General features: G+C 52.7%; 1 protein-coding gene across 5 annotated transcripts in view; it reads left to right on the top strand.

The window, feature by feature from the left end:
* Positions 1–12,528, top strand: part of LOC149371697 (uncharacterized) — a 160,724-nt gene extending 148,196 nt beyond the window's left edge. For all 5 annotated transcript variants that reach the window (XM_089565939.1, XM_089565940.1, XM_089565942.1 and 2 more), the window contains one exon: positions 7,462–12,528. In XM_089565939.1, the coding sequence (XP_089422065.1) occupies positions 7,462–8,732 (1,271 nt within the window). In that variant the 3' untranslated portion in view covers positions 8,733–12,528. The remainder of the gene's footprint in view (positions 1–7,461) is intronic.
* Positions 12,529–12,766: the final 238 nt, after the last annotated feature.

Below are 12,766 nucleotides of genomic sequence, written 5' to 3'. Positions count from 1 at the left end.
ATTTTTCTTGATCAGTGTCCCCGGGTCAAGCGTTTGAGCCGCGCTATGATCAGAGTCGGTACTCAGTTACTCGCGGGTAGCGACTGCGGGCAGTTCCAGATGATATGATTTGGTCAGATGTTTTAGAGAATCCCCCAAGGTGGAGTATAGATTTGTAATCAGGGAGCAATAACTCATTGACATCCACCCGAGCGCAGCCATACGGCTCCAGAGGAAGGCTATACAGCTTTCTCAGAAACTTCGTAGTTAAATAAAAATTCGTCCTGTTCCGGGGTTCGAACCTGGGACCATCGCTTCACCGGAGCAGTCGTTCTAACAATTGAGCGAACCTGGACCGGAAGCTTATGGTAGGGCGAGAGCGAACTGATCAATAACTCGAAGTGGGAACAGGGTTGATCAGATGTTTAGGGGAATCCCCCTAAACATCTATATACACACTATATACACTATGTACACGGCAATATACACTATGTAAAAATACAGGATGTGCCGGACATACGCGGTGTCAGCTATGGAGGAAAAGCAACATGAACAGGGTTGCTGCTCTTTTATCGGAGTGACGTCATTACACACCCCGGCGCTGAGAAACCTAAATCCGTCACTATAAATAATGCGATAATAAATTATTTACTGCGCATGTATTAATCGCGGAGCGCGTATTACGCGTCCTGGGGCAATAGGCAATGTTTGAAACAAAGAACACCGCAACCAGAATTTGGTTTATGGATTTGGTTTGGTTTGTGGGGCTTAACGTCCCAAAGCGACTCAGGCTGACGCGGTAGGGAAGGCACTGATCTCCACTAGGTGGCATCAGTGAGTGAAGGGCTCCGGAAATTTAGACCACCTGGGGTTCTTTAACGTGCACCGACATCGCACAGTACACGGGCCACTAGAATTTCGCCTCCATCGAAATTCGACCTCTGCGGCCGGGATTTGAACTGGCGTCTTTCGGGTCAGCAGAGCGCCGTAATCGCTGAGCCACCGCGGCGGCCAAACATTTGGTGTCTGCACGGCCCCTTTAAGGATGCGACGCCGCTCTCGCATGAAGTTCGCCATGTGTGAGAACGCGGCTGAAAGTGCGCCTGAAATGCCTGCGACGTGTCAAGCAATAAAATATGTCTTTGATGCAAGAACGTATGTAATAATCCGGTAGCACTACGTGACGATTCAGTCTAACTAAGCGTAGCCAAGCGTAATAGAGCTTTAGTTCTAACTATAGGTTTTCAGTAAAATACAATACAATATTTGTTTAACATCATCAGGATGTTGGGTGCGCCGGCAGACAGCCAGTGAGGAGGCGTGACGAGGCCGACGCACCCGGCAGAGGTTTGGCAGTGGCGTGCATGGATATGTAAATGAAAACAGCATGAGATGACATTCAGAGAAAACACTTGGAAAAACCACGAGATAACGCAATTAACTTGTAGTTGTACATCGAAATGGATTCCTTATTTAATAAATGCGAGTGTAGCCCAACATTTGACAGTCGTAGCATGAGCGAGTAGTCGACCATCTTAAATTTGTTCGTATGGAGTATTTAGGATCCTTGCATCTTAACCCCATTTGCTATAACATAAAACAGTTATATCTAATAGCACTTGCTTTGTATGATTTGAAGAGTAAAGCTCCGCACAACTGAAGAAGGAGGTGATGCCAAGTGCCCTAAAGGTCGGTTCAGTGGGTTCTAGTCGCGAAGCATTCACAGTGTTCCTAACAGCTTTCTTTTGAAGTAGATATAAGCGGTTGATATTTGCAAAAGATGTAGTACCTCGAGCCAAAAAGCAGTAATTACTAATAGAAGAAAACAATGCATTATACAACATTCGCTTTATACGAAATAATTACCAACAGAAGAAAACGATGCATTATACAACATTCGCTTCATACGCTTCGGCATGAAGGATCTCAGTCGACAGAATATGCCAACAACCTTGGACAGTTTGTTCACCAACATTTCGACGTGAGCATTCCATGATCTTTGAAGCTATAGATCGGATTAAAATCGGGTTCCTGATCGGGTGGAGAGGAGAAAACAGCCCGGTAAGAGAGATTTGATATAGCTTAGGTAGGGACTGCAGCCTTGTTCGACGTTCCGACAGGCCCCTCGCGAGTCGGTGGTTATGTATTTTGAATCGGAATGTGAGGCCGCGAGAGCAAATACAACCTACTGTCAAGATAATCATCGCCTTTACCCTAGCCCATATGTAAAGGCCTCAAGAAGGCGGATGAGCGGCTCCTTCTCCGCCTTCTCATCAATACATTGCTGTGCCCGGCAGCCCTAAAACATTTCGACCCCTCCTTTAGTGCGGGCAGTTGCCCGCACTGTAGTGCGGTGTCTTCGGACACCTATCACATGGTGCGGGCCTGCCCCTCCAACCCGGCTATTCCCCCCATACCCAACCCAACCCGGGAGGATTGGGAGGCGACCCTGCTCGGTACTTACAGGCCCAACAAGCCTTAGTAGGGCGCGCCCGGGCGGCGGCCACCGCCACTGGGGTCCCAAACTAGGGACCTCCACCATAAGGCTTGTAAGGAGCGGACCCTTACGGGCTGATCCAAACAAACCCACGGCACGGGCAGGGACACTTTATTTTTCGTTATTTTGATCGTCCCACAATATTTGTAACTTCGTGCCTGTTGAACCTGGTTAGAGAGCGAAAGCTGTTGTTTATCGAGCAACTATATGGACGCGGCTTGGCGTCTGTAACGTAGAGTGCGTTGCGGAAACTGGATAGGCAGCGCGCCCACCCTGCCACCCTGGCAGGTGGCAGTTAATGGTTGATCGCGAGAGGTTGCTCACCCAATGAACGCTGCGGGCTATTGATGCAGCGCCGCGTGTCTGCCACAACGTCGACAGCGCTAACGCATGCAGCCCGCACGTCTTTCTCATCACCCCATGTACATATATAAGCGCGATTCAGGTATCCACTGACCCAGAGATCCAGTTATGCGCAATTCCTTTCCTTAAAATCGTCGGAGTCGAAAACGTTGTCAACGCCAACGCCAATTAACACAATCAACACAGACGGCCTATGGCTTCAGTGCCGCGTTTCCGGCTCAACGTTGTCAATGCCAACGCATGCAGCGCACATCTGCTACTACCGCCACGTATAGCAAAAGCGCGAATGAGGTGTCTACTGTCCCAAGGGGCCATGAATGAATGAATGAACTTTATTCCCATCATCATGGGGCCTCACGGTCTGGGCGCAGCAATTGGCAGAGGGTGCATCGCGGGGAAAGTCTTGTAGTAAGCTGCCTCCATCTGACGGATGATGGATCTTTGCTAATCCGGGTCGTGGCTCCGGATCAGCTCTCCTAAGGCTAAATCACAGAGAATCCCAGACCTGCCCGGAGAGCCAGCCGGGGGGGGGGGGGGGGGGGGGGGGGGGGGGGGGAGCAGTTATGCGCCTTTCCTTTGCTTTCGAAGCTCCCGCTCTTCATCGGTTTCGGCGCACCTCCAGAGTGGCTGAAGGACGCTGAAGGTCAAAGCGACGGAGCTCCGAAACTCGCAGTAAAGCTTTCGTTTTAAAATGACGCCTAGACTTTTACTGCTGAAACTCTTTGAATGATTGACGAACCCATCCTAAGACAGAGTGGCAATGCCGCAACAACGTCAACTTACTGCGAGGCCTAGAAAGCAGAGCTTTTGTTTTTTCAGTGTTTATTTTTAAGGAATTACGTTTAGACCATTCTTGAAGACAGTGTAAACAATGTGAGGCTTGTTGTTCAAGATCAGCAAGATATGTTCAAGGTTCCAAGATCTGCAAGATATGTTCAAGGTTCAGAAGAGTTGAACCAGTGCGAATTTTTTAGGTATATTCATTGGCTGTAACTGGTGCACGTGACACTCGCTTTACCTCATCTCGCTGATGAGGGTTAACACTGGCTTATTTTCGATTCTGTGTGACGACTCCGCCGTTCCTAATCCTAACATGATAACGCTGAGCATGGACTCCCTTGATTTGAATTCTTACGCCAGGGTACTCACAGCCGTACCAGAAGTCGCCGTTTCGACGGTGGACAGTAGGGGTCCGAAGGGACACTAGTGCACACCGTGACTTTATTAAAACCTTGATGGTTTAGTTGCCCCCCCCCCCCCCCCCCAAAAAAAAAAAATTAATTATGCCCTGACTCGACCGAACTGGCCATGGAACTGGTTATCTACGCGATACGACATGTATAGCCTTGGCTAAGTGCCAAAAATACGACATAAAACATTTTCACTTCTTGAAACCAGATGACGCCACTGCGGCCAGCTCTATTCAAAGCATTGGGTTTTAAGGACAGCAGAGGAAAAAGCGGATATTAAGCGGGTAGAAATAACTGAGTAAAGGTTATACAATTAGGGGCTAAAATCACGAGTGAAATTTCATCAGTCATGGCTAGGTGGCGTGAGCCACCACCCAATTTAAAGGGTTAAGCCTTATCCATCAGTCCGTCCGTCCGTCCGTCCGTCCGTCCGTCCGTCCGTCCGTCCGTCCGTCCGTCCGTCCATCCATCCATCCATCCATCCATCCATCCATCCATCCATCCATCCATCCATCCATCCATCCATCCATCCATCCATCCATCCATCCATCCATCCATCCATCCATCCATCCATCCATCCATCCATCCATCCATCCGTCCGTCCGTCCGTCCGTCCGTCCGTCCGTCCGTCCGTCCGTCCGTCCGTCCGTCCGTCCGTCCATCCGTCCGTCCGTCCGCCCGTCCGTCCGTCCGTCCGTCCGTCCGTCCGTCCGTCCGTCCGTCCGTCCATCCACCCTATCGTTGCGTTCGGGTTGGCGTACGATAAACCAGAGGTACCCATGTAGTTTCCACTGTAACCTCCCGCTAAATGCTTGCGCACAACGCACGTAAGCGCTCGTATACAATATGCTAAAATTCTATGCTAGACGTTTTTGGCATACCGGAGAAGTATACTAGAGGTGACATATGCCGATTTACTGGACGCCATGCGTGCGGCCAGGCGGGGCACTGCGCATGCGCGGGAGGCGTCCGGTGAACCGGCATACGTCTCCGCTATAGTACGTCTCCGGTATGCTAAAACGTCTAATAGAGGTTTTTATCATGCCGGAGACGTATACCAGTTCACCGGGCGCCTTCTGCCCACGTGCAGTGACGTTGCTAGAACGTCACTGCGCTGCTACAGGGACGAGGACTAACCGCGTAAGGAACAAAGTTCGTGTTCCCTACGCGGTTAGTCCTCGTCTCTGTTGCAGCCCAGTAACATTCTTTCAGCCATGAGCCAGTACCAACTTGCTGCTTCACGAAGAGCCAGGCGAGGCCACCTGAGCAGCGGGTCCGGTACACCGGTATACGTCTTCGCTAATACGTCTCCGGTAGGCTGAAAACGTATAATAATATTTTTCCCGCTTAACCTCCTCATCATCGTTTCGCCATATTGTGATTTGAGGATTTTAGGGTAAGAAGAGGGGGGGGGGGGGGTAACTTTCATGCCAAGCTTACAGCCTTGTCAAGGGAAAGTTTTTCGAATGCGCTGGTATGATCTGCTCAGCAGACTGCTCGGGCCAACTGAGAATAATTTCCCTGTCACACACCTGACGCCTTTTCCATGCACCATTGCAATCGCTTCTGCTGCGTTGTTTGTTGAGCATGCTGAGGCATTGTGCATTTCACAGAAACATGTGCTCCTTCATCTTAGGCCACTTTATTCCTCCATCTTCTTCAGATTGGGCGGCGTTATGATTTCTTCCCTAAGTTGGACTCTGCAGTCTTGGCACTGAAGGAGTGTTAGGAACGCCTGTCTTGTCCCATATTAAGGCGAAAGCCTTTAATGGCTAATTCTCCCGTCCGTCCGTCCGGCGTTACATCCAGCGCCTCGGGTGACTCATCGACGAGCGCAGCTGCCAAAAAGGTAACGTCATCTTCGTCGACAGGTGGAGCTGTCGGCGCGGCGGCGTCGAGCGCTGCTCCGTCGTCAGTCGGTGTGCGGCAGCTAGGGGAGGAGGATGGCTCCCAAGCGGTGCAGCCGTAACAAACATAGGCAGTCATTGGCAGTCGAAGTAGCGCGACAAAGGCTGCTCACCACTGTACATTAGGCTGCCAAAGTGCCCCTGCCTATTCTACTCCTTTTTCCAGAATAGCCGCACTCCTGCAAAGCGCACGCTGTCTGCAGGAGTGGATATACTACTTCTGTTACGAAACTTTTTGGGAAAACAAGCTGCAGCCGAGGCAGGAATCGAGCTCTGCATGCGTTGCGAGCCGGGCGCGGTATACCTCTCGAGTGTACCGCTTGTACGAGCTTCGCTGCTTTCGAACGCACATATGCTTCATTTTGTCTTCCTGCGTACACAAACCGCTGCCGCCTCAGGGGTGACGAAGCGAGACAATTGGTGCCCTGTTGCACAATCCTTTGCACTAAAAATGACAGGTCTTAAGCTCTCGTCGAGCATTCACGCCATAGTAGCAGTGCAGTTTGAAGTATTTAGACCGACGTTTCGTGGCGAATCGAGACCTTTTACGGGATCTGACGGAAACGTTTCCCTTGCAACAAAGGATCGCTCGTTTCTGCGAAGCGTTTTTCCTCGGATGGTCGCTATATTGAAACACAGGCACCAAAATGTGAACGGCGGCTCCTGAGGGCATATAAATATTTTCACTTAACGATAAACTGCGACAGTTACAAGACGGTATTCTCATGCGCATGTCCGGAAGTGTATTACCTTATTTATTCCGAATCTTTCCTTCGTAGGCTCAAAACGAGAGAGAGAGTAAGCCTTATGTATAGAGTCTTTGAAGAGGAAGGCTCCCTTCTGGCGTAGGTGAACTACTGTCGCTTGGTGGCCTTGATCTCTTGGATCTCGGCGACCTGGTCAGCTCTCTCTGTGAGCAACTTTTGTTTCCACAGGTCCGAGCTGCGGAGCGCGGTCTCCCACTGCTCCTCTGTGGTTATTCAGCTGAAAGGGTTCTTATTGCAGGCCCACATGATGTGGCTGAGGTTAGCATACTCTCCGCAGCTTTTGCATTCTGCAGAGCATATATCTGGATGAATTTTTTCTTGTATTGCGGGGCATGGAAATGTGTGTGTTTGGAGCTGCTTGAGAGTGGTCGCTTGCTCTTGCGGGAGCGTGGGGTTGGGAGGGGATATTCCATTCTGCTCTCTTGATAAAAAGTCGTGATTTCACTAAAGGTGAGTAGATGGTCCATCCCTGAGCTGGCCCTGTAGTTTGGGAACGCGCCTGGTCCTGCCCGGATAGTTAGTTCTCGGGCTATGTTGTTGACCTTGTCGTTTCCTGGGAGTCCTGAGTGTAATAATCGACTCAAAAACTGCAATAACTTCATAAAAGGCAGAGTACACCTCCCTGCCGCAAAACTGATGAGCAAATACCTCCCAGAAACTCGAATCAAAACGAGAGCTCTCTATTGGGGTTCAGTGTATAAGTACCTCGCTTGTGTGTGGTTCGACGAGGCCTAACCGCGCGTCCCTCCTCGTCGCAGGTCAGCGGAGTGCGATGAAAGAGGCCAGTGAGGCCGAGGAATGTCGCAGCAACGGCGGCAGCCCCGGCAGCGCGGCGAGCACCACGAGCGGCGCGGCGGCCTCCTCGGTGCCGTCGAGCGGCGGCGGCTCGCGGAGCCCCCCGCTGCCGGGCGCCGCCTCTTCGACGACGGGCGAGCTGGCCTTCCTCTCGAACCTGCTGGGACGACGCGAGGCGCCGCGCGACAAGGTCTTCACCTGCACTGTCTGTAGGCGATGCTTCGGCTACAAGCACGTGCTCCAGAACCACGAGCGCACGCACACGGGAGAGAAGCCGTTCGAGTGCCGCGAGTGCCACAAGCGCTTCACCCGCGACCACCACCTGAAGACGCACATGCGCCTGCACACGGGCGAGAAGCCGTACCACTGCACCCACTGCGACCGCCAGTTCGTCCAGGTGGCCAACCTGCGCCGACACCTGCGCGTGCACACGGGCGAGAGGCCGTACGCCTGCGAGCTCTGCGACTCCAAGTTCTCCGACTCGAACCAGCTCAAGGCGCACATGCTCATCCACAAGGGCGAGAAGCCGTTCGAGTGCCAGCTCTGCCTGGGCCGCTTCCGCCGCCGCCACCACCTCATGCACCACAAGTGCCCCAAGGACGAGGCCAACGCGGGCAAACCGCGCCGCGGCCGGAGGCCCCGCGCCTACGACGCGACGCCGCCGCCCGCGCTGTTGCTGCAGCCGACCAGCCCCGTGGCCAGCAGCAACGCCGCCGCCGCTGCCGTGGTGCCGCCCGCCGCCCACTCGGCCACGGGGCCGCTGCCCTCGGAGCCGCCGCCCAAGAGCCGCCGCAAGCCGCGACACACGATCCGCATCCTGACGCCGCAGCAGCGCGACCTGTTCCTTGAGACGGAGCAGACCGAGCCCCTGGACATGTCCATGTCTCCGACGCCGCTGCTGCTGCCCTCGACGCCGTACCGGTACCCGACGCCCGGCGTGCTGGACCTGTCCAGCTCGCGCTCCGACTCCGAGGCGGCCGAGGACGAGCCGGAGGAGGAAGACCTGCGCATCAGCAACGACCACCACCGCAAGGAGCTCCTGGCCGAGCGGCTGGGCGCCGCCGTGGACGCCCGCCGGCTGAGCGTCGACCACCGGCTGGAAGACCGGCTGGCGGCCGGCTTCCAACTGGACCTGGTGCGGCGCCGCGCCGCCCTGGCGCTGCCCCTCGCGCTGCCGCCGGACCACGACGGGGACACGAGCAACGGCTCCTTCGCCCTGGCCGCCTCCTCCTAGCAGAGGAAGTATTTTTGCACCACACACGGACTCCCTTCCTTGTTGACCCCTCCCCCCTCGTTGTTCTCCCCGGCGGGCCTCGCCGCTTTTGTGGACACGATGCATATAGTGTGTGCCAACGGGTATCGAGCGAGCAGACAGAGTAAATCAAACCTTTTCATGGTTGAATATCAAAAAACGCGCTCTTTATTTTCCTTGTATTTTGCGAAGGTGTTTGTGAACGTATAGGATATTATACATATATTATATAAATATATCTATACATAGGCAGAGATATCGTCGGTGTGCATATTGTAAAGATACGACGGAGGAGAGAAACAGGCGACGTATAGGGAAGCACACGGCAGCACGGCTCTATACACGCACGTGTCGCACGCCCATCAAAAGTTTTCTCTCGCCCCAACACGGTCCCTCCCGTCTATCAAAATCGCAAAAATTTTCGCTCCGTTCTGCGAGCGTCCACCACGTCCCGAAAGGCTCCAGAATCAAAGGCTTTTTTGCGAAATATCAAAATAGAACGAGGCCACGCCCCACCTACAGCGTTGTTCACGGTAATACGGGTATACATGTATGTACAAAGGCAGTGGCGTGGCATCGTTAACGGGATGAGAGTGCCATCACCACTTGTGAATGGGGCAGCGCGTATGGGTCGATGGCGCGTGGAAGATGAGAGGCGGCCTGTGCATGGCTCGTGCAATCTAGTGCGGCGCGATTTCGGTCGCCGCTTTCGGCTCCGCATGATCTCCGTGGGTCGGAGCAGCGCGCGTTCAGCGCGCCCTCCTCTCCCGTGCTGCACAGTTCAGCCGTTTTGCTCATTTTGTATTAGTAAGCGCCAGTGGTGTTCTTCCTTCCGTTGGCCAGCTTGTTGCGAGCGAGTGTGTGTACCTTGAATGCTGCGAGCGTCCCTCGAGGTTCGAAAGTGCGGATGGCTGCATTGAATGCAGCTGTACTTGTTTGTAAATCACAAGCATTTCGGTTGAAAATTCAGCCTGCAGAGTAGCAGATCATTGTAATTATTGTTGGGTGCGATAGGCTCGCTTCACTGCTCTCCACTCGCCTTGTACCGGGAACGTCAAGAGGCGTGTAGAAGTCATCCGGGGAGGCCAAATGATCGAGAAATCACGATTAGCTCGTTCTAAACCGAGCCCTTATCGTTTGAACAAGTGCCATCGCCTCGTGGAAAATATGCCACTTTGTTTCTTGTACCTAATGCGCCGCCATATGTAGGACCAAGGACCAGCTTGCGAAGATAGCCTTTTAGTCATTTTTATCCCCTCCGAGATTACTCGACTTTTTTTTTATGTTTTGCAGTTTCTTTGTGAACCACGCCAATCTGGTCTGTGACGAATGTGAGTCTTGAAGGCCTTGACGCAAGTGATCAGCCAGACTGTATCGGAGGCGTAGCAGCTCTTCTGAGTGGACAAAGCAGTGGTCGAAACTGACGATGCTGCGTCGATTACGGGAGAATGTGAAGAGTGCCCACCTTCTACGGCCCCGATATGCGCCTGGCAGGTTAGCTCAATCTCGCGGCCAGGGTTGTTCCGTTCTGTTAGTGATCTCATCGCGCGGAGAGAGGGGTAAAAAAGGATCCTCCGAATTCAAACTCGCCCGTCTGAGCTGCTTAGCTGCGCGCGGTCGGTACTGATTGTTGACGGTGGATCATGTACAATTTTCACCCCCTTGCAGTCAAGATCCCGTCGTAAGTGGCTAAAGCTGCTCCAGCTGGTTTGGAGTAACAATGCTCCGTCCTGAACAATAACGGCCACTCTTAAACTGTACCGGAACCAGAGTTACGCAGATATCATTCGGCCTAAAGAATATGAAAGACAGGAGAAGGCCGGACATGCCATACGTTTGCCAGGCTGCTTCAGACGCAGACGACAACGCCACGCACACAAGTCAAAAAGCATGGCCGAGTACACAGCACCGAAACACTGTTGTATCATTATATTCTGGAGAGGGGCTGTGGAGATGCATCTTCTTAGCTCCAGCGTTTAGCTCGCTCTTGATGATCACCTTCGGTGTGCTTCAAAGTGCGCTCTTCCTCTCTCGCGCCACCGCTCAGCCATGCTTCGATACGGGTAACCACTGCTGGCGAGGCCCCAGCGAGCGCTCGAGCGAAGCGGCCTGCAGCGCCTCCGTTCGGCAGCCAAGCGCGCCGACGCACACAGGTGGCGGTAGACGCCGAGTGAGCGCACCTGGCTCCGTGGGGCCCAGTTCCTAGGGGCGGCGGGACCCTCTCTCTCGCTCCTTGTTTTTCTTTTCTCTCTCTCCCGCCAGTGTTGTTGCTCATTGCCCACGTGCGGCGGCGCTCACTGCCGGCTTCGCCTCGGCACGCGGAGAGGCCGCCGCGCCGCGAAAACTGCGTCGCACGACTGCGGTTGTCGCGAAGGGAAAGCACACATTCGCGTGCTTCCTCTAAATCTGCTCTGTTTGCCACGTTGCGCTGCCGACAGTGCACGCTCTTGGTGTCTTCTTGTTGAACAGAGATCGCCGAACAGATTGGCGTAGCTCGAAAACAGACCTTAGTCGATATCGGGTCGCTGTGTTCAGCTTGTCTTGATGGCCCTAAATGAAAATTGGTGCGTCTAAATCGCTAACGACTTTGCAGGAACGTCCGCAGCTAACGATATATAAACTGCCCCGAATCGAACGTAGCAGGCCTTGCGGATAAGAGCCGGTCCTTCGCAAACTGCATGTTAACATTCTGAGTGATTAGGGCGATCGTTGCCGTCACGCACGCCAGCCTTCTCGGACGTTGCGAAACGGTCGATTGGCACCACTTGAACTTAACCTGCCTAACATCTACCTTCCCCGTTGTGTAATGAAGAGATACTCGCGAAAAGCGGGTTTCTAAAGTTCCTTTTCGTACAGACTGGCGCTGTTCGTTTGCCAGGCGGCCTCCAGCGGAGCTTGACGCGCTGCAAAGACATCTGCTAGCAGGGCAGGCGTCACACGTGGGAAGAGCGAATCCGCTTGGTGGTGCTGCTGGGGGTCGTGCGGGAAAGACTGCGGCTGAGCGCAATACGATGTTGCAACGCAGACGACTCCTTCGAGACAAATACGCCAAGCCAAACTGCAGTCCTCCCGACCGCCTGGATGCTCGTCGCGGAGAGGCTCTCCATGCCACCTTCTTTTTCCGCCTGCAGGCCCCTGTTTAACCTTTCCCGGCGACCTACTGAAGACTGAATCGAAAATACGAGTTATTTCAACAAAAAGCAGAGCTTTCTCTGCATAACAGTGCGGTGACTGCACTTTTTGCATTATCTTGCTCATTACGCGCGCGTAGTCATTTTCAGTTGCGCCGTCTCCAGTCCTGAGCGAATCTTGTCAGGAGGCGGAATACGTGGCCATACACGCGGGCACGGAGAGTGCAGAAAAATGAACACCAAGTAATTTATTTGCGCTGTTCTGTATATTCGAATGAAAGGGGGAAAAAAAAAGATGTGAATTTAGCTCTGTATTTTGCTTTTCTTGGTATCATTTTTACTGCTTTCTATTACTTGCCGGTGGGATGATTGTTAATTTTTTTTTTTGTTTATAATGTGTGCGGAGAAGTTTCTGTAGAAAATTTCTAGCAGCGATGCTGAGTACTGCCGCTGTTTGCTTTTCTTCTTGTATTTCTGGATGGGACTTGTGTTGTTTCTTTTTCTTTCTCTGGATTGCTCGATTTCTTTGGTTGCTTGTTTGTTTTTCAATAAACCAGTGAATAAGAGACGCGTGGGCTCTGTGGCCGTTGTTTTAATTTTTTTTTTCTCTTTCCCAGTCGGAAATAAAGGCAGAGTAATATTTTCCACACTGACTTCGTGTTTTCTTGCTTTTCGTAATGCGTGTTACATTTGAGTGCTGTTATAAAATGTCTTTTTTTTTATTTTTCATCGAACAGTGTGCTTTTCGTCCCACCGCTGTGGCTGACCTGGCGTATATTGGGCATGCCTTCTCCCCCAATCACAGAAAGGTTTGGTTTGGTTTACAGGGTTTAACGTCCCAAAGCGACTGAGGCTATGAGAGACGCCGTAGTGGAGGGCTCCGGA

The sequence above is a fragment of the Amblyomma mixtum genome, chromosome 1, assembly GCF_055824585.1.
Source record: "Amblyomma mixtum isolate Tamu chromosome 1, ASM5582458v1, whole genome shotgun sequence".
NCBI lineage: Eukaryota > Metazoa > Arthropoda > Arachnida > Ixodida > Ixodidae > Amblyomma > Amblyomma mixtum.
This window is presented reverse-complemented; position numbering and strand designations above follow the sequence as displayed.